This window comes from Cynocephalus volans, chromosome 10 (assembly GCF_027409185.1).
Source record: "Cynocephalus volans isolate mCynVol1 chromosome 10, mCynVol1.pri, whole genome shotgun sequence".
In the NCBI taxonomy this organism is placed as follows: Eukaryota; Metazoa; Chordata; class Mammalia; order Dermoptera; family Cynocephalidae; genus Cynocephalus; species Cynocephalus volans.
The window spans coordinates 132,445,004-132,471,409 of NC_084469.1; the positions used below are offsets into that span (position 1 = coordinate 132,445,004).

At 46.7% G+C, this 26,406-nt stretch overlaps 1 protein-coding gene across 5 annotated transcripts; it reads left to right on the forward strand.

The window, feature by feature from the left end:
• Nucleotides 1-32: 32 nt before the first annotated feature.
• KCTD19 (potassium channel tetramerization domain containing 19) lies at nucleotides 33-25,835 on the forward strand. Of its 5 annotated transcripts, none has more exons than XM_063111930.1 (16): nucleotides 33-113; nucleotides 3,225-3,521; nucleotides 12,819-12,969; nucleotides 13,744-13,935; nucleotides 15,154-15,285; nucleotides 17,248-17,458; nucleotides 18,647-18,807; nucleotides 20,104-20,207; nucleotides 20,693-20,835; nucleotides 21,046-21,129; nucleotides 21,403-21,517; nucleotides 21,916-22,531; nucleotides 23,890-24,081; nucleotides 24,250-24,404; nucleotides 24,740-24,841; nucleotides 25,584-25,835. In XM_063111930.1, the coding sequence occupies exons 1-16, from the start codon at nucleotides 111-113 to the stop codon at nucleotides 25,695-25,697; spliced, it is 2,772 nt and encodes a 923-aa protein (XP_062968000.1). In that variant the 5' UTR covers nucleotides 33-110; the 3' UTR covers nucleotides 25,698-25,835. The 5 variants fall into 5 exon arrangements, with proteins under 5 accessions (XP_062968000.1, XP_062967999.1, XP_062968001.1 ...); XM_063111929.1 differs by having other exon boundaries at nucleotides 95-127; XM_063111931.1 differs by having other exon boundaries at nucleotides 95-127; nucleotides 23,980-24,081.
• The last annotated feature ends 571 nt before the right edge of the window (nucleotides 25,836-26,406 follow it).

Consider the following 26,406-nt stretch of genomic DNA (forward strand, 5'->3'; position numbering starts at 1 on the left):
AGGCCCCGCCCCGCCTGTCAGGCCCCGCCCCTCCACGCGCGCCGCCGCGCTCCCGGGGACCGTTATGGGCTGGGTCACGCGCCTGCCCGCCTGCCTTAGGAGCCGGGAGCATGGTATGGAGCCCGCTGTGAGTGGGGCGCAAAAAGCACTAAGGCGGCGAATGGGGGGCGTTGTAGCCCAGGATTAGGGCCACAGAGCTAGGGACCTGGCCCTGGGGCAGGGGGCGTGGCCCCAGCTTTGAAGGATTTGGAGGGCTAGCGCTTGAGGAGTTTGAGGATGAAACGTTCTAGCTCTGAGGATTTGGGGCACTCCACGTCTGAGCGGTGGGGATGTTCCTCTTTGACCGGAGGAAGGTCTTCATATCTTAGCGCCGGGGATGCTGACTCCGGGCCAGGGCTGGGGTGTGTGTGAAGGCGGGATTCAGATCTGAAGGGTTGGGGATTTCTGAGGCATAATGGAGAGCTCCAGATCTGAAAGGTGGGGAATGTTGGCTCTGAGGAGTTGGGGGTCCTGTCTTTAGAACATGAGGTGGTTCTAGTTCTAGAAATCGATTTGGGAGAAGCTCCTTTAGGTGAGAGAGATCAGTGTGGAAAAGAGAGATGCTGTTTGGGATGGGGTGGGCACGACTATCTTAGGGTTACCCCATTTCCTGCAGCCTGGCAAGAAATCTTTTGACCTTCATGTACTGCAGACACCCCAAGCTTGCCTGTGACTGTGGGCTCTCCCCAGGCTGGGATTGTTCTGCAGTAACCAGCCCCCGAGCAGTCTTTGGGAAGAAAACTCTGGAAAGAACAGCGACATCCTTAACCCCTACCCGCACTTCAGCAGGCACCCCTTGAGGACGTGTGTAAAGAGGAGACAAACTCGGGCCGGCCCGTGGCTCACTCGGGAGAGTGTGGTGCTGATAACACCAAGGCCACGGGTTCGGATCCCATATCGGGATGACCGGTTAGCTCACTGGGTGAGCGTGGTGCTGACAACACCAAGTCAAGGGTTAAGATCCCCTTACTGGTCACCTTTTAAAAAAAGAAAGAAAGAAAAGGGGAACTGAGACCAGATCTGGGGCTCACCTTGAAGGAGCAAGTTTTTTTTGACGTCCCAAATCTGCACACGCAGCGCCTGAACTGAGCTCTCCACCAGCTAGTCACCTTTAAGGAAGACAGAAAGCAAAATCAAGAGTCTGTGTGTGTTTATGCTTTCCGGTCTAGAGGAGGCCATTCATTAGTTACTCTGTTTGTCATGTCCACGTTTAGAAGGGCCAGGACTCAAAAGCCTAGATTAGCTCAGTAGATTGGCTTTTACAGCTCTGTTTCCGTGAGTCATGACACCGTTTTACAATTTGTAATCTTTCTTTTTATGACTCCTTTAAATCTTGTAGTTTTAAATGTAGCCTAAATAACTGTTCTTCTTTATATCTGAAGTTAAGACCAGCTTACTGTAGGAGAAATGGACCCCACCCCCTTCTTTGCTGTACACATTTCTTTTCTCTCCTCAGCTGTCAAAATCGAGACGCAGGTTTTTGTTGGAGAAAGAGGCTTTTCCTCTCTTGTGCAACTACCTCCTACTTTAATGTTCTTTCCTCCTCACCACCATTCATTTTAATCCACAGTTTTAAACATTCAGAAAGGTTGGAAGAATTGTACAGTGAGCACTTTATGCCCACCACCTACATTCTACAATGAATATTTTGCTATATTTGTTTTATGACATGTCAATCTATCCATTCCTGTATCCATCAATTTATCTTTTTTTTTTTTTTTTTTTTTTTGGTCTTTTTTGTGACCGGCCGCACCGCGCTCAGCCAGTGAGCGCACCGGCCATCCCTGTATAGGATCCGAACCCGCGGCGGGAGCGCTGCTGCTCTCCCAGCGCGCACTACGGCCCTATCTTATTTTTTGATTCATTTCAAAATAAGTTATAGATATATTGGTACATCACACCCCAATCACTTCAGCATGCATAATTTTTTAACTAGAATTCAATATCGTTTTATGGTTCTTTGTAGGTAAAACTTTATACACTATTTCTCACTCTTAATTTTTTTACAAGGGTAGTGCTCTTTGTTTATTTTAAAATCTGATATAGATGGTTTGTATGTTTGATGGCTTTCTACTTTTCCATAGTGTTGATAAACTAGGTCATCCTGGAACAAAATAGACAATTCACCTATGAGTAGATTATCTTACACTTTTAACAATGAGCTGAGGGAAGTTCATGATCTTTGCTGCCTTTGTATACATGAAAAAGCACTCACAGCATTCAGCTCCCACTGATGTAATATCTCTACAGGTAGGATCCCAAGAGAGCTCTGCATTTGCTCGATGGGATGGAGAGCACCTCATCACAACTGTCCCTTTTTAAAAAACAGCTTTATTGAGGTGTAATTCATACACCATATGATTTAACATTTTAATGTGTACAATTCAATGGTTTTTGGTTTGTTCACAGAGTTGTGCAACCACCACCACAACCAATTTTAGAACATTTTCATCATCCCCCCCAAACCCCATACCCATTAGTAGTCATACCCCATTCCCTTCCCAACACCCCCAACCCTGGGCAACCACTAATCTACTTTCTGTCTCCATAAATTTGCCTATTCTGCACATTGCATATAGATGTAAGTTTTGAAAGTGGGAAGTGTGAATCCTCAAACTTTGTTCTTTTTTCAAGATTGTTTTGACTATTCTGGGTCCCTTCCCTATGAATTTAACATCAGCTTGTCAATTTTTGCAAATAAGGCAGTTGGGATTTTCATAGGGATTATGTTGAATCTGTAGATCAATTTGGGGAGTATTGCTATCTTAACAATACAGTTTAAATCTTCTGATCCACAAACTTGATATGTTTCTCCATTTATTTAAGTCTTTCTAAATTTCTTGTAGCAATGTTTTGAAATTTTGAGTACAACTATTATACTTCCTTTGTTAAATTTATCCCTATTTCATTCTTTTTGATGCTATTGTAAATGGAATTGTTTCCTTAGTTTCATTTTCAGATTGTTCATTGCTAATTTATAAAAATACAATTGATTTTTTTAATGTTGATCTGCATTATTCAGCCTCGTTGGACTTATTTCTAATAGTTTTTAAGTGAATTCCTTAGGATTTTCTATATACAAGAGAATGTCACTGGCAAACAGAAAAAGTTTTATTTCTTCCTTTCCACTCTGGATGCTTTTTATTTCTTTTTCTTGCATAGTTCTCTTCTCATTCTCCCTTTAGGAGGAGCCTGGCATGTCTCATGAATCAGCAGAGGATTTGTTTCATTTCAATGTTGGGGGCTGGCATTTCTCAGTTCCCAGAAGCAAACTTGCTCAGTTCCCAGACTCCCTGCTGTGGAAAGAGGCTTCAGCCTTGACCTCTTCAGAAAGCCAGAGGCTGTTCATCGACAGAGATGGTTCCACATTTAGGCACGTGCACTATTACCTCTACACCTCCAAACTCTCCTTCTCCAGTTGTGCAGAACTGAACTTGCTCTATGAGCAAGCACTGGGTTTGCAGTTGATGCCTTTGTTGCAGGTAAGATGCTCTTTTCAGCCAGTAGTGGTAGTCAGTAACATAGACTTTACATCACTAAATGTTGTATCCTTTCACATATTGGTTGCTGAGATGACCATTTGCTGTGGATTAAATTGTGTTCCCCAAAGTCCATGTATTAGAAACTTAACCCGCACTGTGACAGTGTTAAGATGGTGAGAAATCCTATTATGGTAATTGAAAGGTGGGGCCTCGAAGAGGTGATTAGATAGTGAGGACCATGCCCTAGAGAATGGATTAATCCCCTTGATGGTTTAATGGTGATCGTGGGCATGGTTCTGAGAAATTTAAAAGAGCCAGTTAAAAGAAGAAGGAGGAGGCGGAGGAGGAGGAGGAGAGCCAGTGAGGAGTTTAACTCTCTCTCTGCTCCGTACATATTTGCCATTGAAACCCTGCATCACTGTGTAGAGTCACTGCCAAGAAGGCCCTCACCAGATATGTTCCTTGGACTTTGGACTTCCCAGCCTACAAAATTATAAGCTATAAATATTGTTTCTTTACAAATTACCCAGTTTCAGGTATTTATGTTATAAACAAACAAACAAACAAACAAACAAACAAACAAACAAACAGACTAATACACCTTCTTAAAGGGCAAGTGTGATGAGTGAGTTAAAGTAATAAACAATACACTGGAATTGCATGTTCTTAATAAAGGATTTCATCCCAACTCCACCTTGTCTATACCAGCAGCCTCCATGGACCCAAGATGTGATTTACTATCCATTGAGAGAGTGCCCTTGGCTCTTGAAAATCCTACTTTAAACCACTTCTTGTTTTTGCTGTTGAATTTTAAAAGGAGAAAACTTTAGAAATTGTAGGATTTGCAGTGTACATCACATCTGAGATTTAAAATCTAAAAGACTCATCAAGAATATTACTTTTCTTTGTGCCTGTTAGGTACACAACATTCACTTGTAGAAAAGCAAAAAGTTCTCCAAACTGAAGATCTTTCCTTTATCTTCACATCTCTGGTTCCCAAGAGACTTCTTGTTTTCTTATTGTAAAATCTTTAAATACCTTTACTTATAAACCATTTAAGTATCAAAAAATATTATGTTTTTTCCTAATTTTTCTCCAAACCACAGAGATCATTTATGTTCCTTTTTGTGACTGATCTTAAGTAGTTTATTCTGTAGATTTTGGACAATTAATTTTTTTTAACCTAGAAGAACTAAGTATTATGAGTAGAAAGGACCATTGGCCATGCTCCATATTAATCCCACTATCTGGAAAAGGTGTCAATTACTCTATCTCCACCAGCACTAATGGAGCAAGCTGAAGAGCAGCTCAGCACACCACCAACCATGCCTCCCCAACACCTCTTAGAAGAAAATTGAGATAGACCATGCATATGACCCAGGTCATAGAGGAATGAGAACATTTCATAGTACATGTTTTTATGGATGCTTTTTACTAAATAATTCAATGTTTTCTCTCAAAAGTTATTATATATTTGGAAATCAAAAATCCCTAACATACTCCAGTGCAAGTTGTTGTGTTTTCTTTCTTTCTTTCTTTCTTTCTTTCTTTCTTTCTTTCTTTCTTTCTTTCTTTCTTTCTTTCTTTCTTTCTTTCTTTCTTTCTTTCTTTCTTTCTTTCTTTCTTTCTTTCTTTCTCTTTCTTTCTTTCTCTTTCTTTTCTTTCTTTTATTTTTCTCTCTCTCTCTCCCCCTCCCTCCTTCCTTCCTTCCTTCCTTCCGTCTTTTCTCTCTCTCTCCCCTCCAGCTACCCACTTGAATTTAAATTCTTTTCACCTTCCCCAGGAATGGTGAGCTAGAATTGATTACAAGTGGTTTCAAAACCACTTAAATGGCCTGGCATGTCAGGATTGCTGATGACTCTATGCCAAGGCACCATTTTGTGGGGAAAAGGAGAGAGTAACTTACTTGTTGCAGAAAATCAAAGAGATCAAGGTAACTTTTTAAAGAACCATTTTATTTTTTATTTTAATTTTTTTAAAAAGATGACCGGTAAGGGGATCTTAACCCTTGACTTGGTGTTGTCAGCACCACGCTCACCCAGTGAGTCAACCGGCCATCCCTATATGGGACACGAACCCAGGGCCTTGGTGTTATCAGCACCACACTCTCCCGAGTGAGCCACGGGCCGGCCCTTAAAGAACCATTTTAAAGGATACATTTAAAACTATATAAACAGTTTATTAAGCCTTTTAACTCCTTTGCTTTTGTCATTTCCCAAACTGAAACAAAATATATCTGGGAAGCAACTTCTAGATGGGAGACAACTCAAGGCCAATGAATTGTACAATTCCAAAGTTCCAAGTTGTGTGAGCAGTACAAGTATTTGAAGAATCATGTGGATCTGCTTCCCTAAAACAGACCATGAAACAAGTACTTATGCTCTGGAAATGGTGTTTTCAAATAAATAAACATTTGGGCTGGCCCAACTGAAGTGGTGTTTATTCACTGAAGCAGACTGTAATTATAGCTGGGAACAAAGAGCTGCCTCAAGAAAATGACAGCCTCACACATTTCCATCACTTTTCCCACTGCTAAGGCCTATACAGATACTCAGGATTTTGCCTAAATGAACAAATGCTTTGTGTGAATAGAAAGAATGGACCAACTCCTTTGTTTCAATCTTGAACAACCAGGTGAATGGTGGGTTCTGAGGGATGTGCCGGTTTAGGGGAAAAAATCAAGTTAGAATTTGAATGTGTTAAGTTTGGGAGGTAATGAAAAGGCAATAAACATCCAAGGGGAGGTGGTAAGGAGGTGCTGGATGTACAGGTCTGGAATTCATGGAAGCCAGTCAGGTCTAGAGATATAAATATGGAAGTCATCTAAGCTGATATGTAAATCCATGAACCTGGATGTTTTGGAGTGTTGTATATTGTTCATAGGGGAAATACAAAGTAGTTATTACAGGTCCTTATATTAACATCACAGGGCTTCCTAGAACTTTCTCTATAATTTGAGAAGGCCTCTTCATCAATATGTAAACTGCTCTCAGCGTTTCACATGACATCATCCTGGTTGAGAGTCACAGCTGCTACTGCAAAGTGTGAAATTTCCCTTCATGGTCACTCAAAAGGGTTCAAGGTTTATGGCAGAGTATTGATTTCCTTTACTAGCCCCTCTAAGTCCACTGAGGACATGGTATGTTGACAGTACATGCTACTTGTATTTCCTTTTTCACACCATCTGGGGACTTCTAAGTTTGGAACCTTAAATTGTTCTACTTGCGAGCATTCTGCTACCAGCAATCAACCCAAATACGCCTGCGTTCCTTGTGCTCAAGGGAGCCAGGGAGTTTTATGTTGATCACACAAATGATGCTTTAAAGAAAACAGACCAGTGGCAGTCTCACATTTCCTGTTACTCACCATGTAAGCACAGATTGCTACTGTGATCTTGGGAAGGAAGGAGATTACATAAACAGCAGGTATTTGTCCCAGCAGTGTAGCTTGTCTGTAGGTATGGATAAGTGGACAACTCAAGTGCAAACCCCTTGACATGGCATCAGAGTCCTCCCAAGTTGGCCCATCTGCTTGTCCTGGCTCATATCCCAGCACATACACACACATGCATGCATGGCCATGTACACAAACGTGCACGTGCACACACACTCAGAAGTTCAGCCACATCCTTAAGCACCCCATATGCTTTCTCTCTATACCTTTTCACTTGTTTCCTCTTCCTAGAATGCTTCCCTTTTAAGATTTGGCCTACATGTGGCCCCCTGGAAGCCTCACCTGATATTTCTAGATGGAGTTTTTGTTCTCTGCTCTTATAACTGAGTTAATTCCTCTATTATATCAGTGCTAATTCTTTTTTTTTTTTTTTTTTTTTTAAAGATGACCGGTAAGGGGATCTTAACCCTTGACTTGGTGTTGTCAGCACCACGCTCAGCCAGTGAGCGAACCGGCCATCCGTATATGGGATCCGAACCCGGGGCCTTGGTATTATCAGCACCGCACTCTCCCGAGTGAGCCACGGGCCGGCCCATATATCAGTGCTAATTCTGTTGAGATCAATATTCATGTTTTTCTCCCTCACTGGACTGTATTCTTCTCATGTTTGCATTCCTAGCATCTTTCACAGTATGTGGCATTTACAGGTGTTTAATAAACATCTGCTGAGAGAATGTTGAATGATGTACCCAAGATGACTTCTGCAGAGTGATGGGACTGGAGCCGGCAGTGGAAGGGCAGGTTTGAGATACTGAGGGCTGTCTTATTTGGCTCCTTTGGTTGATAGCAATTGTTCTGCACATCCTTTTGTTCTATCAGCCTTGCTTCCCTCGAACTTCAAAGCAGCTCTTGCCCTCCTTGTCTTTATAAGGCAGTCAGGGATTTGCAAGCTCCCCAAGCTCTTTTACCATCCAATCCCTTCCAACAGCCCACATCAGAGCATGAGGCATCTCTGAGAACTGTTGCTATATGGAAAGCCTCTGTTAAGTCCAAAAGTTCTGCCAGCAGAGCACTTTTGTCAGCCATCTTTTGGCAACCACACACACACACACACACACACACATGCACGTGCACATCGCCCCCCCACCATCAGTTTTATGTTGCTTCTGATTGACATATTTTTTCACTACTATCTAGGCCAAAAACAACATCAATTATGCTTGTGCTAGCAATTAGTCATCTGAATCCAGGGCCATATTTCACTAAAGAAATCCTCCCTCTGGTAACTTTGCAGGTCATAACATACGAAGAGTAAAATTCCTCGAAGTAATATTCAGGCAAATGAAAGCGGACTTGAAGTCAGCCCATAGAAGATGAGCCACGCGCTCTGTGAAAACTTCAGTCATTAAAGCTGAAGGGCAGCTGGAAGCCCAGGCTCTCTGGAGTATTCTTCATTCATTCATTCATTCATTCATTCATTCATTCATTTATTCAACAAAAAAAGTATTGAGATACCACAGGCACTCTCCTGGGTGCTGCAAATACAAGCAAGGTTCCCAAACATAGAGCAACACAAGCAAGGATCCTGAGGTCTTGGGGAGTTTATATCTATTAGGGGACACTGGCAGACCATAAATAAGTAGGTGAGGGGGCTGAGGAATGCTTTCTGTTGTTTCTTAATAGCATCCAAATGGCTTCTTGTGAATAGAGGCCTTGTATTTCTAGAAGTTAGAGCAAGGATTGGCTGAGAGAGTTCAGAAAACACCTTGCTGAGGCTCCTGAGCCCACGGAAGACCGACACCTTGGATCAGCATGCAGCATGACCTGACTGGCAAGGATTGCAATATTTGTGGATTTACTTATTTTTTCTCTTTTTACAGATTTGCCAAACATACCTTTCTTGGGGAAAGTGGTGCTTCTCACACTTTACATTAGTGGAAATAGCAGGAAATTGAGATTTCATTTCTACAAAATGGATTCTCCCTTCAACTAGCACATCTTCTCTCAAGTTAGTTGGACTGTCATTACTGACCCATCCCGGAGGACATACCTCATACCACACAACACCTCCAAATAGGGAATCTGGGTCATCCTCAAACAGGTTGTTGTCCTGGGCACGGATCTCCCTACCACCCCACAGGCTGTCTCTCATGTGGCCAATTTAGATTTGTTCAAGGACACCACTGTTTTCACCATTGAGATAGAGTCTTGGGGTTTGAAACTTCAGGTGAGGTGAATGGAAGGTTCAAGTTCTGTGATGCAATCAGCTTAGCATGGACTTGGGATGCTAGGCTGTCTCTTCCAGGCTCTTTCTAGTTTCATTCCCTTTTCGTGCTTCTTTACCCATTGTCTTTCTGTCCATCACAAGTCAGACCCAAACTGAGTCTTTCCTTCCTGCCATCTTCTCTCCTTCTCCTCCATTATCCCAGTCCCTCTCCCTCTTAGTTCTTCCCTCTGGCCTCCAGGGCCCAAGTTGGAATCACTGTCTTTACTGCCCTCTGAACTCTGGGTTCTGCTCATTATAATCCTGTGCCAGCTTTTCCTATAGTTTTGGATAGTCAGCATCTTTCTCAGTTTTATAGTGCAGTCCACTTCTCTGCCAGCTCCTTTTGTGATCCCCCATGTCCCTCTTTGCTTTGCTTTGCTTTCCAGAGGACTCAGCCCTCCAGCCCTCCACTTTCATGCATTCTTTCAACTAACACAGCAGTTCTGAGCACTTACTACATGCTAGGTTCTAGACCAGAAGGTGGGGATGCAGGAGCCTCAGTATAGGTAGAAGGACAGGTCTGAAACCAAGCCAGAAGCCTGCAGAGAGAAGTGTGTGGGCATTTATGGGAACAATGGGGGAGCATGACACCCAGTCTGGCTGCAGGAGGCTCCAGGCTCTTCAGGCAGAGAATAGGGAATATACCCAGAGGGATATTCTGGGCAAGAGGGAACAGCATACATAAAGTTGAGGAGGCATCAAAGAACATGGAGTGTTTTTCAAGTTTTGTGGAGTTTAGTGTCACTGATGATGGAGTGAAAACAAAGAATGGTGGGAGATGAGGCTGGAAAGGGAGTTTGGGGTCTGACCACTAAAAGGAAGGAAATTCACATATCTCCTTTAATCCTTACAATAACACCTTCCAGATTTTACTGTCTCCATTTTGCATGTGAGGAGCCTGAGACTTGGAGAGTCTCAGTGACAAGTGGGATGCAACTGGCTAGTGGTTAAGAACTTGAGCTCTAGCATCCTCATTTCCATTCCCAACATCTCTGTTTACTTGGGGTATGGAGTTCCTTACATATTCCTGGGCCTAGTTTCCCATGTGCTAAAAGGAAGTGATAATACCAGAGCCTACTTTGTGGGTGGGGGAATATTGGAGGATTTTGTTTAAAAGTGCCTGGGCAATGTTAGCTCTTAAATGACAGAGTCAGGATTCAAACCCACATCTGTCTGAGTTCAAGGCCCATGTGCTTTTTGTGTATACCCTGCTGCCTCCATTGACTGTGAAGGACTTTATGTGCAACATGGAGAGTTTGGAATTGATCCTCCAGGCAATAGGGAGCACTGACATTTTTTAAGAGGGGGAGTGATTTGGACTCATTCATGTGTTTGACAGATCTATAGAGAGGGCCTGGGGACCAGAGGCCAGGACTAGAGAAAGGGAAAAGAGAACCAAGAGATGGAGTCATAGGACTTGCTGGCTGCCTGTGTGGAGATGGTGTAAATAACAGTCAAGTAACAGTCCCTGCTTTAAATCCTTCAATGGTTTCTTTTAACCAGGGGATAAAACGAAACTCCTCAGCCAGCTTATAGGGCTCTTCACTCTCTGGCTCTTGTTTATTGCTCTAGAATCAACTCCCTCACTCCCCCAACTTCTATGTACCTCAAGGCCACGTTTGAGGCACAGAGACAGCTGGCTCAGTATAAATCTCTACCAGGCATCCTCTCTGCCTTGTCCATCCTGGGTACAGTCACCATTTTCCTTTCTTTGTCCCACTTCTCAGCACAAAAACTGCCAGGTTATTGTCCCTCATCTTAACTCAATATGCCTGCCCACGCACAGATGCAGAATCTGTCCTGGCCTCTCAGTCACCTTCCTGGCACCTCGTTTTTATTCCTCTTTGCCCAAGGCCAACTACTTCCCCGTACGACACCCATCTCTCCCTGATTCCCTCTTCAAGATAGCTGATAGCTTGACGTGGAAACTAAAGCTGTGTGTAACCCTGAGCAAAGATGGACAGGAAAGCTGGATCCCCTTCTAATGCTGTGGAAAGAAATCCCAGGATACCTGGAGGTCCAGAAACTTCATAACCGACACTAGCTTTTATTTTAGTATATGTAAATTGTTGGCTTTCATGTCTTTCTTTTTCCCCAGGCTGAGAGTTCCTTCATCCAGGCACAGTGTCTGACTGTGGCCTTGGCAATGCACAGAGCATTTCTCAATTGAATGAATGAGACTCTCTTCCAGTGTTCCATGCATGCACTGTCTCCCCCATTGCTGAGTGCCACAGGAAAGCACTCCCCGTCACCCCGCCTTTGCTCAATCCTCCCACAAGTCTTCCAGCTACCCAAAGTAAGGAAGATTCTCCTACTCTGGTTCACCTTCTTTTGTAGACCTTAAGTGGTTATGTGGGTGCAGTTTATAGCTGTGGCCACCAGAGAGCACTTCTCAATTCTCAGGATTCCCAAGAGCAACTTCACAAAGGCTTCATCTGTGTAGGTAGGAATTAGAAGCAGGTTCTTTTCTTAGTTTCATTGTGAGAATCTGGTCATATCGTGCCTTTAAAGGACCATTTGCCCTGCTATCTCTAAAAATTTAGTGGGAATATAGCATTTTCTTCTAGAGTAAGGACAGGAAAAAATAGGCTTGATATTATGATAATCTGTCCCCTGCAGGACTTTTGAGGAAGAACAGGTCCCTGAGTGAGGGCAGCACGAAGGGTCCAGCCCACCCTTTGTCTTGGGCTTCAGCCCTGCCTAGTTAGGGTGCTCCACTCCAGCCTTAGCCCACCCTGGTCACCGGCTCCTTTAAGCCAAGAAGCGAAGACTGCTTGCTCAAGTCACAAAGCCTTTTCGACTTTGTGGCTTTTACTGCCTCATCAGTAAAACACATCTGTCTCACAGAGTTGTGTCAGGATAAATGAACAAATATCTGTGAAAGTGCTTTGAAAAATGTGGAACCCTGTGCCAGTATACAACACTTTTATTACACCTCCATCTCACTAATAAGACCACTTCCCGGGATTAGGATGAATCCAAACAATGAGCAAATCACAACAGGTCAGAAAGGGTTTTTGAATTCTTGAAGGAAATGATAGCAGAAAATATCAAGTTTTTAATGATTAAATATAAATTGCTCTTTAGATTATGCAAGATAAATTACTCTCTTACCAGTTAGCTCACTTGGTTACAGCATGGTGGTCATAACACCAGGTCAAGGGTTTGTATCCACTTACCAGGCAGCTGCCAAAAAAAAAAAAAAAAAAAAAAGCAGCAGCAGCTTCCTTCTATTCCTGTTATACTGGAATCATTATCATAAATAAATGTTGAATTTTATTAAAAAAAAAAAAAGTCTGGTAAACTCAGTTAGTTGAGCATGGTGCTGTTAACACTGAGGTCCAGTGTTCAGTCCCCGTACTGGCCAGCCACCAAAAATAAAAATAAAAATAAAAAATTACTCTTACTCAACATAAAATTATAACACAAAAAAAGTTTCAAAAATCAGAAAAGAAATAGCCATTGGGATTTTGAATATCAGCATATCATCCCATAGCCCTAAATTTTTACAGCTTGTTGTGATCGATTTATTTCAAACACTTTACCAACGTAAGTTGCATATCATTTTCCCTGGTATTCACTCTAGAATTTGTAGTTACTTGGTTTACATTTTTAAGGCAATAATCTTTATCTAACAGACTCTAGATAATATGAAGGAAGGGAAACACCACCTACGTGTGCGGCCTGCAGACATACCTGTTGCTGAGAGAGCATCTTTGAACTACTGGCGAACATGGAAGTGTATCAGCAAACCCTCAGAATTTCCAATAAAAAGCCCAGCCTTCACAGGTATGATCAGGACAGGCCAGCCCTCCCTGAAGCCCACACCAGTTTCCCCTCCCCTCACCCTAACAGAAGTGGCTTCCATCCAGAGAGTACCCTAATTTCTGAACTAGTTCTAGATGATTTTTGTTATCTCTGTTGACCTTGTACTCTGCACGTGCATTCTCTATGGCTGCTTGCCCACTGGAACTAAACATCCTCCTCCACACTCATTCCTCTGCATACTGGTTTCACTTGGGCAAGGCTAAACTGCATTCCACCCCCTCATAGAAGTCCAGGAACTCCACATCCATTCAAGTTACCTCTAACCACCACACAAGGAATGTTTCCAAGTGATCACTGTCTGATGGGTGCCTTGCAGCACAGGTCAGCCTATCAGCAACACCAGAACAGAGCATTCATGATTATCGGTGGGTTTTGAGCTTCCAGAAGATTCAAAAGCGTCTATTTCACCTGTGGGTCATGGTGATTGGTTTGATCAATTAGAAAGAACCAAATGGGTCAATGAATTTAATGACTTTGTGTATGTAAGCCACGTCCCACTGACCTTCACTTTCTGTAGAAAAAATTAGATTTAGATGCCCTGTTCCACACCATATTCCTTCCAAATTTTAGGGCTACCTCTGAAAAGAGAGAGAAAGGAAGGATGTGTCTGGCAGGGACTCTCTCCTGGGTGGTCTCTCCAGCTTCCTCTGGGGCCCCTGGGTCAGTGAGAGCCCTGCCAGACTTGAGACCCTGGCCTCTGGGAGGTGGTGATGCCCTCTGCATGTTCTCCTCCAGGCCTACATGATAAGGCACCTTTGGGGCTCATGGACACACCACTGTTAGACACAGAAGAGGAAGTGCACTACTGTTTCCTGCCGCTAGACCTGGTGGCCAAGTATCCGAGCCTAGTAACAGAAGACAACTTGCTGTGGCTGGCTGAGACTGTGGCCCTGATCGAGTGCGAGTGCAGCGAGTTCCGCTTCATTGGTGATTGCTCTGTCCAGGGGTGCAGTGAGGGGTGGGATGGGCGGCATGCTGATAGGGCCCATCCACTCCTCGCCACCCCAAACTCCACAGAGGCCCAGCTTGATGCTCAGGGTCTCAGGAGCTTCCCTGGGCAGAAGCGATGGAAGCATGATAGAGCCTTCCAGGAGGCAAGCGTTAGATTCCCACTAGGCTCACAGCTATGTTATTCTCTTTTTATTTTGGGATGGCCTGGCTGTAAAAGAGCACTGGAAACTATCTGAGGCCACAGGAGTTGATGGGAAGGGCAGAACACTGAGCTGGATTCCAAAATCAGCTTCTCTTCTTACTCTGCCCTTATTTATCCAAATGGGCTCCAGGCATCAGTCCTCTCACCATAAAATGAGGAAATAGGATTGTTTCAAAGGATGGTCCTACTTATTCTCACTTCCACCAAACTCAGAATAAAAGGGAAGGAGGGTAGATGGTGACAAGTTCCCCAGAATTATTGTGGAATTGTCCACTTGAGCTAGTGACCTAAGGAGGAACAAGATCTTCCACCCTATAGGGAAGAGAGCCTCTCTCCCCACACTGCTCCAGGATGAGCTCTGTTGGGGATGTGAACTGAATGATCTCTGATCTTGAGATGATGCTTCTGCCTAGTTGGAAAGGACAGTAAACACCCAATTTACTCCTGGAGCCCAAATGCCTATAACCCCAGCTACTCCTATTCATAGTTACCTAAAAAGTTGTCTCTGATGTGCTTCTGAATCTCCAAGTTGATTCACACAGGGCGTTAGCGTTGGCTCCGTCTCTGTCTCCCACACTGCAATCCAGGCAGGGACAAACCACCACAAGTGCCACCTGCCAGCCCAGGCTCGGCTGGGCCCCTCCTCTCTAAGCAGCAAGACAACTCCCTCTTTTGGAATGACCTGCTCTTGGGTCAAGACTCACAGGGTAAGTCTCAGGGCCAGTGTGCTCACCAGGAGGGCCTGGCTTAGGAGCCCCAGGCTAGGCCATGGGAGGCCACACCCATGGATTCAGACACAGGAAAACAAAATAATTTGGGGTCTTTCACCTTCAAAATCACAGACTCAAAGCTAATCTAACCAGGTATGTTTCGAAATTGTTTCAGAACAAGGACAGCCTAGAATAAGTTGCAGCAAACCTGCCAAAACCTGGACCTACAATTAAATCAGAAATAACCTTGTTAATTCATTTTGTTTCCCTTCTCTTTTCAAGTGAATTTTCTCCGCTCACAGAAGATTTTACTACCAGATAATTTCTCCAACATAGATGTGTTAGAAGCAGAAGTAGAAATTCTGGAAATCTCTGAGCTCACTGAAGCTGTAAGGTTGTACCGGATGAACATGGGTATGTTGCCAGGGAACCCTGTCCTCCCCTTGACATTCTGTGGCAATCCGGGCTTAAGTTAGAAAAGCCAAAGACAAACATTTCCCCTCCCACAACCACACTGGGCTTTGGGGGTTGGTAAGAAAAGCAGGTGCTCTGGCTGATTTAGAATCCAAGAGGAATTTCAGCATGAGGCCCTGTGTAACCTGTCTGTCTGCTCAGCCTGCCCACTGACGGTGGGTGGCAGGCAGCAAGGCAGGGCTGTAGGGAGCCCAGCCCAGTCTGGAGCAGGAGGAGTCCAGCTTGGGTGGGGAAACCAGGCCAGAACGTTCTGAGGAAGGAAGCTAGGCCTGAGGGCAGGTTTCCCAGGGGTAGGGAGGTCTGCCCTGCATGTGGAAGTGGTGAGCAACTTGGGACCTGCGGTGCCCACCTGCCACTCCTATCCTTCCTCTTCCAGGCACATTTGGAGGATGTAGGAAATGCTTGGGCAAATCTCCCACCAGTGCTTCAGTTATCCCACTCACCCCCAAATTCCCTGGTCCCCCCACCTCACAACCCCTGGCTGCTGTGCCTATTTTTGCCTGTTCCTGACAGTCCTGACCCCTGTCTAGTTCAGGGCTTCGTGCTCCCAACCTTGCCTCATTCTAGCTTGCTCCTTCCCTCCTGGTTTCGATTGCCTTTCATCATCCCATCTTCTAACTCCTGCACATCCATGGAAGCGGCTGTGTATGTTGCAGGAAGCTAGCTACCTCAGGATGGCCTCAGCTGACATTCTGAGAATGTATAGAACTCTCTAGAATATAGGAAGCTTGGCCTGGGCATTTCCAGACATTTATCCCATTGGGAATAAGGCCTTTCTTCCCAACCTCCTCCCAGACAAATGGAGTCCCATCCTATTTGTGAAGAGTGGCAAATAGAGTCCCATCCTATTTAGGAAGAGAGGCGTCCTGCAGCAGCTCAGGAACCTGTCCCAGGGCCTTACAATGCACTTAAGTGGGGAGTGAGTTCATTCTCCTCCCCCAAGGCCTTCTGTCCCTCAGAGAACATGGATCATTGTGAGCCTGGTAGAGTAGTGCCTGCTACACAGAGCAATGTGAAGATGGAAGGAAGTGTGTTTGAAGACAGGTTCTGGAAGCCAGGCAGCACTCCTTAAACTCAAAGTGTGGCTTTAGCCTTTTATAAAGCATAACTAAGAGAAACAGCTCTGGTAGCCTTGAAGATGGACAGAGCTGACCTCAAATCCCAGCTCTGCTCCTGCCTAGGTTTGCAGTTTAGGGCAAGGTACTTAATTAGCCTCTCAGGGCACCGTTTCTTCATCTGTGAAAGGATGATAACACTACCCTTCTTGTAGCATTGTCCTGAGGACTGGAGATGATCCATGAAAATCCCCAGCAGCTTGCCTGCTGGCCCATTGTTGCCACTGGGGCCAGTGTGTTCTGTGATAACTGTGTTCTGTGGACCATGCCCTGTGCCCACTGCATTAGCCAGTAACCCAAATGCCCAACCTGAAAGTAACACCACATAGAATGTCTTTGAGGAAAATTCTGACCAGGAGGACCAGTGATAGGGGCTGTGAATAGGGAAGCCTGTAATACTCATTGGTGTCTGTGCTATGGTTGCCAATGTTTACCCTTGGGTAGTTCAAGCAGAGCTTGGAACTAATGGAGATTTCTGCAGAGGCTGGGGCCAGATAGCTGCTATACTGAAATTTCTTAAATTCAGATGTTGGTGATATGGGAAATGAACCCTGCCCCCATCCCTGCCTCATCCTCCCAACAAATAGTTTTGACCTCTAAATCTGACTGAGTATGCAAAAAATTATACTGATTTTGAGAAGATCCAGATTTATACTGTGCAAGGTTACTGTGTAACCTCCCTCTAAGCCTCTTAAGTACTAATTGGAGGCAGCAGTTGGAATGGAGACCCAAAGCCTCCAATACAGCTATGGGGGGTCTAGGTGTCATCCCTTTCTCCCTGACATAGGTACCTGTTCCCGGACCTCTTGTCCTCCTCCAAGCCCTGGGAAGAGGAGCCATGCAGCCAGCCTGGAGTCAGTGAAGCCATTGTACATGATGGCCCTGGGTCTGCTGGTCAAGTATCCAGACTCTGTGCTGGGACAGCTCCGCATCGAAAGCACACTGGATGGAAGTAGACTGTACATCACCGGGAATGGGGTCCTCTTTCAGCACGTCAAGTAAGGCCCTCCATAGAGAGCAGCTTGGTTCCATCAGGCTGGGCTTTGCCCTTCTTTAGGAACAACATGGGCCTTTCCTATGAGTCAGAGGGAAAGAGTGTCCTTGGGGCCAACCCATCATTTTAGCCACTCCCAGCACCACCATCAGGTTAGGGCATCAGAGGTGAGGGGCTGGTGCCAAGGTGCAAGGTTCCGCAAGTTTCAAAGGTTTTAGACTATTTCCTGTTTCTGTTCTCTATAATCCATTTCTCTGGTTCTATCCCTGGGCTAGGTCTGAGGTGACCAGGCATACCCTTAGGGTACTAGGTACCTCTCCATGCAGACCCCTTTACAAAGATCCTCTCCTCACCCTTGGGAGGCTCACTGGACACACAGAGAGGCCAGAGCCAGGGGTGAGCCCCCTTAGAAGCAAGGCAGGGCAGGCTTCCCTGAGGAGATAATACCTGACGCTTGCATTGAGGGATGAGCTCAGAATGTTCTCATTAGTTCAGGAGCATGGATTCCAATCTTGTTTTATAGAACAATAAACTGAGGTTCAAAACAGTAGAGCAACTGCCTTAGGGTCACAATACACATTGGTACCAAAACTGAAGGTAGAAGTGGGTTTTCCTGAGCCCCTGGGGAGAGGGTCAGTGGACCCTGAACACTTTTTATGCTGTTATTTTGGGCCCTTTTGGTCCACACTATCCATCTCTTCCAGAGATGTTCACCCTTATGTCCCAGAGGATAAAGATAAGTACAAGTACCTCTGAAGGGAGGGTCCATGGAAAGGGGGTTTGATATTCAGACCCCAGCCTCTTTCCTGGGCAGACAGGGTATTAGTAAGACCTTGACAGGCTGCCACAAGGGCCGAGATGTCTTAGGCAGATGCTTATGAGGGCAGGAAGAGAGTGGCTGGGATCTGGCCTGGCTTCTGAAACTTAAAACAGGGGCTGGAGACTTGAAATTAGTCAGTTCAGAGGGCTTTGCTGAAACAGGTCAAGCTCAGCTCCAAAAAGGTGAGCCTGTGTGCAGGCTTATTCTCCTATATGAAATCACCCCATTTCCAGTTAAATCAAGGAAATGATGTTAATGGTGCCAGGTTTGAGCCAGTGTTGTCGCAAGACATTCTAGGCACAGAAAGTTTACAGGCTGGACTCTTGAGGTGCAGTACTAAGATTCTTCATGACAGGTCTTTCCTCTGGGCAGGAACTGGCTGGGGACTTGCCGGCTGCCCTTGACCGAGACCATTTCCGAGGTATACGAGCTCTGTGCCTTTCTGGACAAGAGGGACATCACCTATGAGCCAATGAAAGTGGCTCTGAAGACTCATCTGGAGCCAAGGACTCTGGCACCCACGGATGTGCTCAGTAAATGAGGAAGCTTGTGGGCTTGAATTTAGCATCAGGGGAGGGTCTGGGGAATTGGAGAGGAAAGATGAGGTGAGCCAGGACTAGGAACTGTAGAAGAAAGAGAAGGGAAAGTCAGACCATTTGTAGGATTTCCCTAAAGAGAAACTTTCATATTAAGTGGTCCCTCCTCATCTCCAAGTCCACAATTCATGTCAAGCAGTACAGACAGGGCTGCTACCCAGTCTAGGGCCACACAAGTCCCTAAAGGCAGGTCTGCTCAGGCCCCGGGAGCCAACAGGCTGTGCTCATATGGTTCTCACAGCCATCCAGGGAGGAACAGTCCCTGGGTTCATTTAACAGAGAAAGCAGAGGCTCAGGGAAGAAGTTTGCTCAAATTACACAGTAGTCAAGCTGGTGTTTGAATCTGAGTCCAAAACCAATGTTGTTTTCACCAGCTGCCTATAACCTCTTAACAAAAATGTTTTGGGTTGTTTAAGCTGTATTACTATCATTCAGCAACTTCAACATTTATCAATCACCTACCATATACCAGGACAGAGGTACACACTGGAGGGATAGAAGTGAGCAACATGGACTCAGTCCCTGTCTTCCTGGAGTTCCGTCTGATTCTATACCTCTTATCTCTTGGTTGTATAATCTGGTTCTGTACCTTTCATTCACTACAAAGCTCATTAGAAACTGGTTCCAAAACATCAGAACAAGGCCTGAATGTAATCACCTCCAAGAAAATGTCATACGTTCATCTTCCCAGCATAGAGCTCCTATTGTCTAGACATTCCTAGAGGCTTGGTCTCTGTAGAAGTGGTAGTGATTTAATGAGAGATGGCTCCATGACATTTGCCAAACCATAAGCACAAACATACAGAGGGACTCCTAGCCCCAGTATGAGTGGCCACATGAAAAGCTACACAACCAGGATACCCCCAGCCAGAAACCAGCGGCAGTAGGCAATGTAGGTAGACAGGACCATCAGCCTAGCTTTCTTGAGGGAGGTGGGTCAGGAGAAGAGAATCAGTGCCCTTGGGGTTGGAATTCCAGAGGGCTTACCATCCTCACTCCCAGAGTCACCAGCTGACCCTCACAAGGGCTATTCCAAGCCTGCCTCACCACCCAAGAAACTGTATGGTGAGCAGCAGGGAAGGGTGGTGTCAGGTATTTCTGCTGCTTCTCAGTGGGCAATACAACATGACTGGTGAAGATACTGTCTTAACATGCAATATACTATTGACCAAAATGCCCTATCTAATTTCCCTTCTGACCGTATGATCTGTTCCCTCTCATTGATTTCCATAGATGAGGAATGGACTGCCGAGATCACCGTGTATTCCCCCCAACAGATCATCAAAGTTTATGTTGGAAGCCACTGGTACGCCACCACCCTGCAGACCCTGCTGAAGGTACTGCTGGCCCCAGCTGCCCTCCTCCCCCTTCATCTTCCCCACCTGAGCTGCTTGGGTACTGTCACCTGGACCTCACACAGCTTCCAGCACCTGCTTAGAACAAGGACCCTCCCCTGGCTCTACTGCCCAAAGTGTGTTTGTCATATGAGCAGAAAGGGAATGAGCAGCATGGGAAAGCCCTCAGGAATGTGGGTAGTGGGGAGGCCAGTTCTGAGGGGCCTGGGCTGAGGAGGAGGTAGGGTGGGCTTCCAAATGCCTTGAGCAAGTGGTCTAGGATCAGCAAAAGTTAAAGCAGAGATGATGTGCCTCTCTCTGGATGCTCTGTTCCCCACTGTGGTTCCCTGTGGCCAACAAGACAGGGAGATGGAAATCCCAAAGCCTCTGCTCTAGTGTGGTGGGTGAAAAATGAAGCAAGACTGCCCTGCTACTTACTAAAGACCTAGCCTCTGGGATTACTGAGTCTAGTGTCCAACCCCCTTCAGTATCCAGAACTGCTGTCCAACCCTCGGAGAGTGTACTGGATCACATATGGACAAACCCTGCTCATCCATGGGGATGGCCAAATGTTCCGACATGTTCTCAACTTCTTGAGACTTGGAAAACTGTTTTTACCATCTGAATTTAAGTAAGTGAAGCAAGAAAATCATATGATAAAATCATCCAGGCTGACTCCTCCCTTTGCAACAAAGGAAACCTGAGTGTGTAGCTTTCAGGGAGGAGGGTGTATTATTTCCAACATGTGAACTGTTGTTCAAGGCAGTGGATCTGGGAGCTTATGCCCTCTCCCCACCTCCCACCCCAGCTGCCCACTCTGACATCTCCTTGTTGTTTGCAGGGAATGGCCCCTCTTCTGCCAGGAGGTGGAAGAATACCACATTCCATCCCTCTCAGAAGCCCTTGCACAATGTGAGGCATACAAGTAAGGAAACTCCACTCAGGATTCCATGTTTGGAGTTTGGACCTTTCTATTCCTCTTGGAAATCTTGTCCTAAGTCTCACCTCCTACTGGGACCTGTTCTCCTTGGGGCTGCAGGAGTGGAACAGGCCCAGGATAGGCCAGTGACCTAAGTAAAGCCCTTGAAGACCCCCTTCTCCCCTGCTGTCTAGCATTAACTCCCAGCCAAAGAGCAGACCTGATCTACTGGCTGATGGAAGCTTTTACTCAGTAACCAACCCCTCTTGGTTTCTGCAGGTCATGGACTCAGGACAAAGAATCTGAAAATGAAGAAGCTTTTCCCATCAGGAGGCTGCATGTGGTGACAGAAGGGTCAGGGTCACTGGTGGAGTTCAGTAGAGGAGCCAAAGAAGTAAGTCCCAGCCTCCTTTGGTTGGTGTTATCCTCAAAGAACACCTCCACAGGGCTCAGGGGCAGACCCAGCTCCTGAGGGGTATGGCAAAATAAAAGAGTAGGGCCTTCACAGGTTCCTAGTACAAGAACTGGTTGCTGAAGCTTGACGGAGGCACAGGGATGTGCTGGCGACATTAGTGGCCTGGGATGCTGATGATATCTCCCGTTGGAATGTGAGAGGTTCCTGGGCTGCATCACCCCCACTCAGACTGAGCAAAGCTCAAATGGGTGACCTGTGTTGGGGATGAGATTTTTCTGGGTGAGAAAGTGAAGTCTTGGAGGCCTAGCTTATTCAGTCTCAAGGGTTCGATGTCAATGCACAACATGCCCAGAGCAACTGTGCCCCTCTCTCCCCAGACCACAACCTGTACACCTGTGGACTTCCAAGACTGCAATGACAGGACTCCATGGAACAAAGCCAAGGAGAACCTGGCCAGGTCCAGCCAGATGGAGGAGGCTGAGCAGTACACCCAGAGCATCCAGGTGTCCCTATGCCGAAATGCCAAGAGGGCAGGCAACCCCAGCCCATACTCACACTGCCCTGGCTTGTGTGCCAACCCCAGACACTGGGGGGGCCACAGTGATAGTCCCTCCAAGAAGTGCACCACAATAAACCTCACACAGAAATCTGAAACCAAAGACCCTCCTGTCACACCCATGCAAAAACTGATCTCCCTAGTGAGGGAGTGGGACATGGTCAATTGCAAACAGTGGGATTTCCAGCCTCTGACAGCTGCCCAGAGCAGCTCCTTGGAGGAGGCTGCCCCGCAGCTCCCCTTGGGAAATGAGCCTGCTTCTCAGCCCAGCACCTCAGCTACCTGGAAAGCCCATTCTGAGAAGGATCCAGGTCTGCAGGCAGGGGCTGGAGCTGAAGCGAAAGAAAAGGGGCCAGAATCAACATTTAAGCCATACTTAGCCATGAAAAGAGCTGTCGCCTTGAAGGACTGGGGCAAACAGAGGCCAAAGGAGAGAGGTGAGTCCTTTCCCATCCTTGACCTAAGTCTCATTTACAACAGAGAAAGTAAACTCCTTGGCCAAGACCGCAGAATGAGTTAGTGACAAAGGGGGACTAGAGTCCCCTGCTCACTGATGCCAACTCTGTGCCAGGCAGCAGACACAGAAATGACTGGTACATTGGCATGGCTTGAGGGGCCAAGTGACTACATAAGGTGAAATGATGAGCATGGTGGGAAGGGGGAGCCTGTGACATAGGAGCACAAAGGAGACTGGGTTCCGGGGAGTCAGCAGGGGAAAAGGAGAAGTCTGGGTGTTTGTGGAAGCACAGGGCACTCGTCTAGCTGGAGGCCAAGCTTCACTGAAGAGGGGATGGGAGGTGAGGCTAAAGACACATGCCATGAAGACAGGGCTTGTGGACCAAGTTCAGGAGGTGGTGCTCAGTTCTGACCTGAGGGGAGTAGGCAGCCCCTGAAGGATTTTACACAAGGGAGCACATGGTCAGGAATGCATTTCAGGAGCAGAGCAAATGCGGCAGCAAGAGAGAGTGTTAGAGCTCATTCTAGGCTAGGCCAAGCAGGCGAGGCAGTTGGGGGAGGGAGGAAGAGGGATCAGGCCAAGGAGGGGCCAGGTTTCTAGCTTGTGTGACTGAAAAGGGGTGGAGGTGGACCTTTCTGGTGAGGGTGGACAAGAGAAAGAGTAGAACTTGGGGAAGAGCACACATTGTGTGTGAGGTGCCAACAGAGATCTAGGTAGAGAAATCCAGGAGATAGGAGGGTCTCTGGGGACTGGGTTGAAGAGAGAGTAAAGAGTGCATGTGGCCAGGGGTAGGGATGCAGCCCAGGGAAGTGTGCTAAGAATGCCTTGGCAGGCTGTTTCCTCTGTTCCCTCAAAGTCCTTCCAACAGTATTCTGTCACCTCCCCTTTTACTGGCTCAGGCCCCACTTGGAGGGGCTTTCTTGAACTCTGCGTGTGAGCCCTAAGTTGGTCAAGCTTTGGGATGAAAAATGTTCGCTCTTCCAGAGTGGACATGCATCAAAGTCTGGCCCAAAAAGCTCCTCTCATTTTACAATTTCATACAGATTTCCAGTCTCCAATTGGGTTATTATTGGCCCTATTAGTTCAACAGAGGAATTTGGAGAGTTCCTTGGAGTTCTGAAATTCAGGATTTGGCTTGCAATAATGCCAGGGCAATGAGAGGCCAGGACAGGCCCCTGCCTGCCCAGAGTACTGCTTCTGAGAAGCTGGAGGCAGCAGCTGCTGGAAGTTTGGAGATAACTGACTGTACCGGTGTACTGGTCTATCCCTAGAGGTCCTCTCCCTGCTTGGGCTCTAAGGTGGCTTAAGGAGGGCCCTCTCCTCATGTTGTTTTCACAGAAAGCCCTGCCCCTAAGCAGCCTCTGCCTGAGGCCAGAGAGGTAGACAGTACAGGGGTCATCCTCAAAGTGACTCACCCCCCTGTGGTAGGCAGCGATGGCTCCTGCATGTTCTTTGAGGACAGCATCATCTACACTACAGAGATGGACAACCTCAGGCATATACCACCCGCAGCCAGCCCCTGTCCCCAAGGTGAGGTTCTGGAGCCAAGACTGACCCTGTACTTCCTTATGGAGATGACTGAGCTACCACCTAGGGTACTTCAGGGAGAGATTGTCCCTTGGGAGCCCTTCCTCCAGGCTGCCTCAAAGGCCCTCACTGTGGGCAGATGTGGCCATATCCACTCTCCCTCCTCCACAGAAGTGACTTTCCTGAGTTTCTCTCTGTCCTGGGAAGAGATGTTTTATGCACAGAAATGTCACCACTTCCTGACCGACATCATCCTGGATTCCATCAGGCAAAAGGACCCCAAAGCCATTACAGCCAAGGTGGTCTCCTTGGCCAACCAGCTGTGGGTATGTGTGATAGGCCCCATGCCCTAAGGCACCCTGTAAGTTCTCCACATGCCCCTGCCCCTGCAATAAGTGGTGCAAGACAAGAGGAAGCAAATGGGGGGGGAATGGTCAGGGGAAAAGGTCAGGGCCAGGAGGGTGGCGGGAAGGACAGGAAAAGGAAGGCAAGGCAGTCTCATCTGGATCAAGCCTTGGCCTAGAGGCAGATTTGTAATGACAGTGCTCACCTATGACTCCTGTGGCTCCTGCAGGCCCAGGCTCCTCCCTGCTCTGCATCTCACTCTGAGGTGGGGCTGATGAGGGACTGGCAGCTGCCTGACCATGGGTTCTCCTGGCAGACCCTGCATATCAGCCCCAAGCAATTCGTGGTCGATTTGCTGGCTATCACCGGCTTCAAGGATGACTGGCACACACAGGAACGTCTGTACAGCTGGGTGGAGGTGAGGGCTACCTATACCCCATTGGGAATGGTGACCCTATGGATACCTCAGAAGGATACTGTATCTTATTGCACAAGGGCCAGGCCAGGGCTGCCCAGAAGGCTAGGAAGGCAGCTAAGCCGCTGGTCCCTGGTCCCAGGGAAGAATGATGGCTGAAATTAACCAATCCAAAATAGTCAAAAAGCAGTATTCAGGCCACTGGTTTTTTATAGTTTTCCTCCAATGATACCAACTGTGCCTTCACCACTTACAACCCTGGCCACATTTGGGGAGGCACAAGTGCATGATCAAGGGGTTTTCTTTTTCTTTTCTGGTTCCTTAAAATAATTTTAGCATTGTAGGTGGGAAAGATTTATACAATTTCTCATTCATATGACATTTGCATAATTGAGTGCATTATTATACCACCAACCATAAACACACTAGTACCCAATTACTATTAGGCCTCTGGCTTGTCCATTGTTTGGAAAGGTGAAGTCAGCATCTATGGCTATAAAGTGGAAAACCAGTAGAAGGAAACACATTTTCGACCCTTTAGTCATTCTGCTGTCCCCTTTAACCACTATTAGCCATAGCCCTGTGAGATGCCTTTGGGCATAACTGAGCCCTAGGGCATCAAAAGTCTCCAACAACAGGGCTTGCCCTGTCCCTGCCCCCACCCAGATGGGAGAACCCCACTTACAAGGAGCTAGAACAGGCAACTGGTCAGGAAATCAGGGGTAAGATGGGCCTTTTCTTCCAGCTCACACTGCCTTTCGCCAGGAAGTATGGCCGCTGCATGGACCTGCTCATCCAGAGGGGCCTGTCTAGGTCTATCTCTTGCTCCATCCTGGGCAAGTACTTACAAGAGGGCTAGGGCACTCAGAGACCTGCCCCGCATGCCCCCCCACAAGGCGCATTTTAACTGGGGGTTTCCCCAGAATGTGTGTGCCCACCCAAGGGTTGATGTCACTCTATTTTTTTTATTATAAACAAATAAAAGAATAAACCATGAGTCAGAGGCCTAGACTCCTTCTCTGAGATGTCAAAGGCCTATCAACCATTGAAATTATTTTTTTAGACAACTCTAATTGAAAGCTATCCAAACAGCATCAAGTCAAAATAACCCGACTAACCCAGGAAAGAAGGGACTGGGCCTGGGGAGCCAAGGTGGGCAAGAGGAAGGGCCCAGTAGGGATGGGCTGGCCCCTAAATTTGGGGAGCTCGGCTTTAAGCCCAGGGACTGGTAAGCCACCAGTGTTCCTCCTGAGGGGTGGGGGCAGCCCAGTGACCACCCAGAGCCACATGGTGGAGAGTGAGCATAAACAGAGCTCCTCTGTACACCAGACTAGAGCATGGAAACACCCACCCTCTGCTCTAGCCTATTCCTAACCCACAACTGGGGTGAAAGCTGGAGAGGGGATGGAAGGGGACATGGAACCAGGAACCTGGGATCAGAGGCTCATTGAGGCTCTGCAACCAGATTCCCCTGGAGAGGACCATGCCAGTCTGTCCAATATCCACAGATATCAGAAGGGCAGCCAACAAGGCTGCACAGGTAGGCTGGAGGTGGCCCAGGTGCCAGC

What these genes read in the sequence shown, in the direction of transcription:
- KCTD19 (XM_063111929.1), top strand. An exon ending in CCCTGCAGACCCTGCTGAAG is followed by an intron (nt 20,208 to 20,692) that starts GTACTGCTGGCC and finishes AACCCCCTTCAG; the next exon opens with TATCCAGAACTGCTGTCCAA. An exon ending in TTTTTACCATCTGAATTTAA is followed by an intron (nt 20,836 to 21,045) that starts GTAAGTGAAGCA and finishes TGTTGTTTGCAG; the next exon opens with GGAATGGCCCCTCTTCTGCC.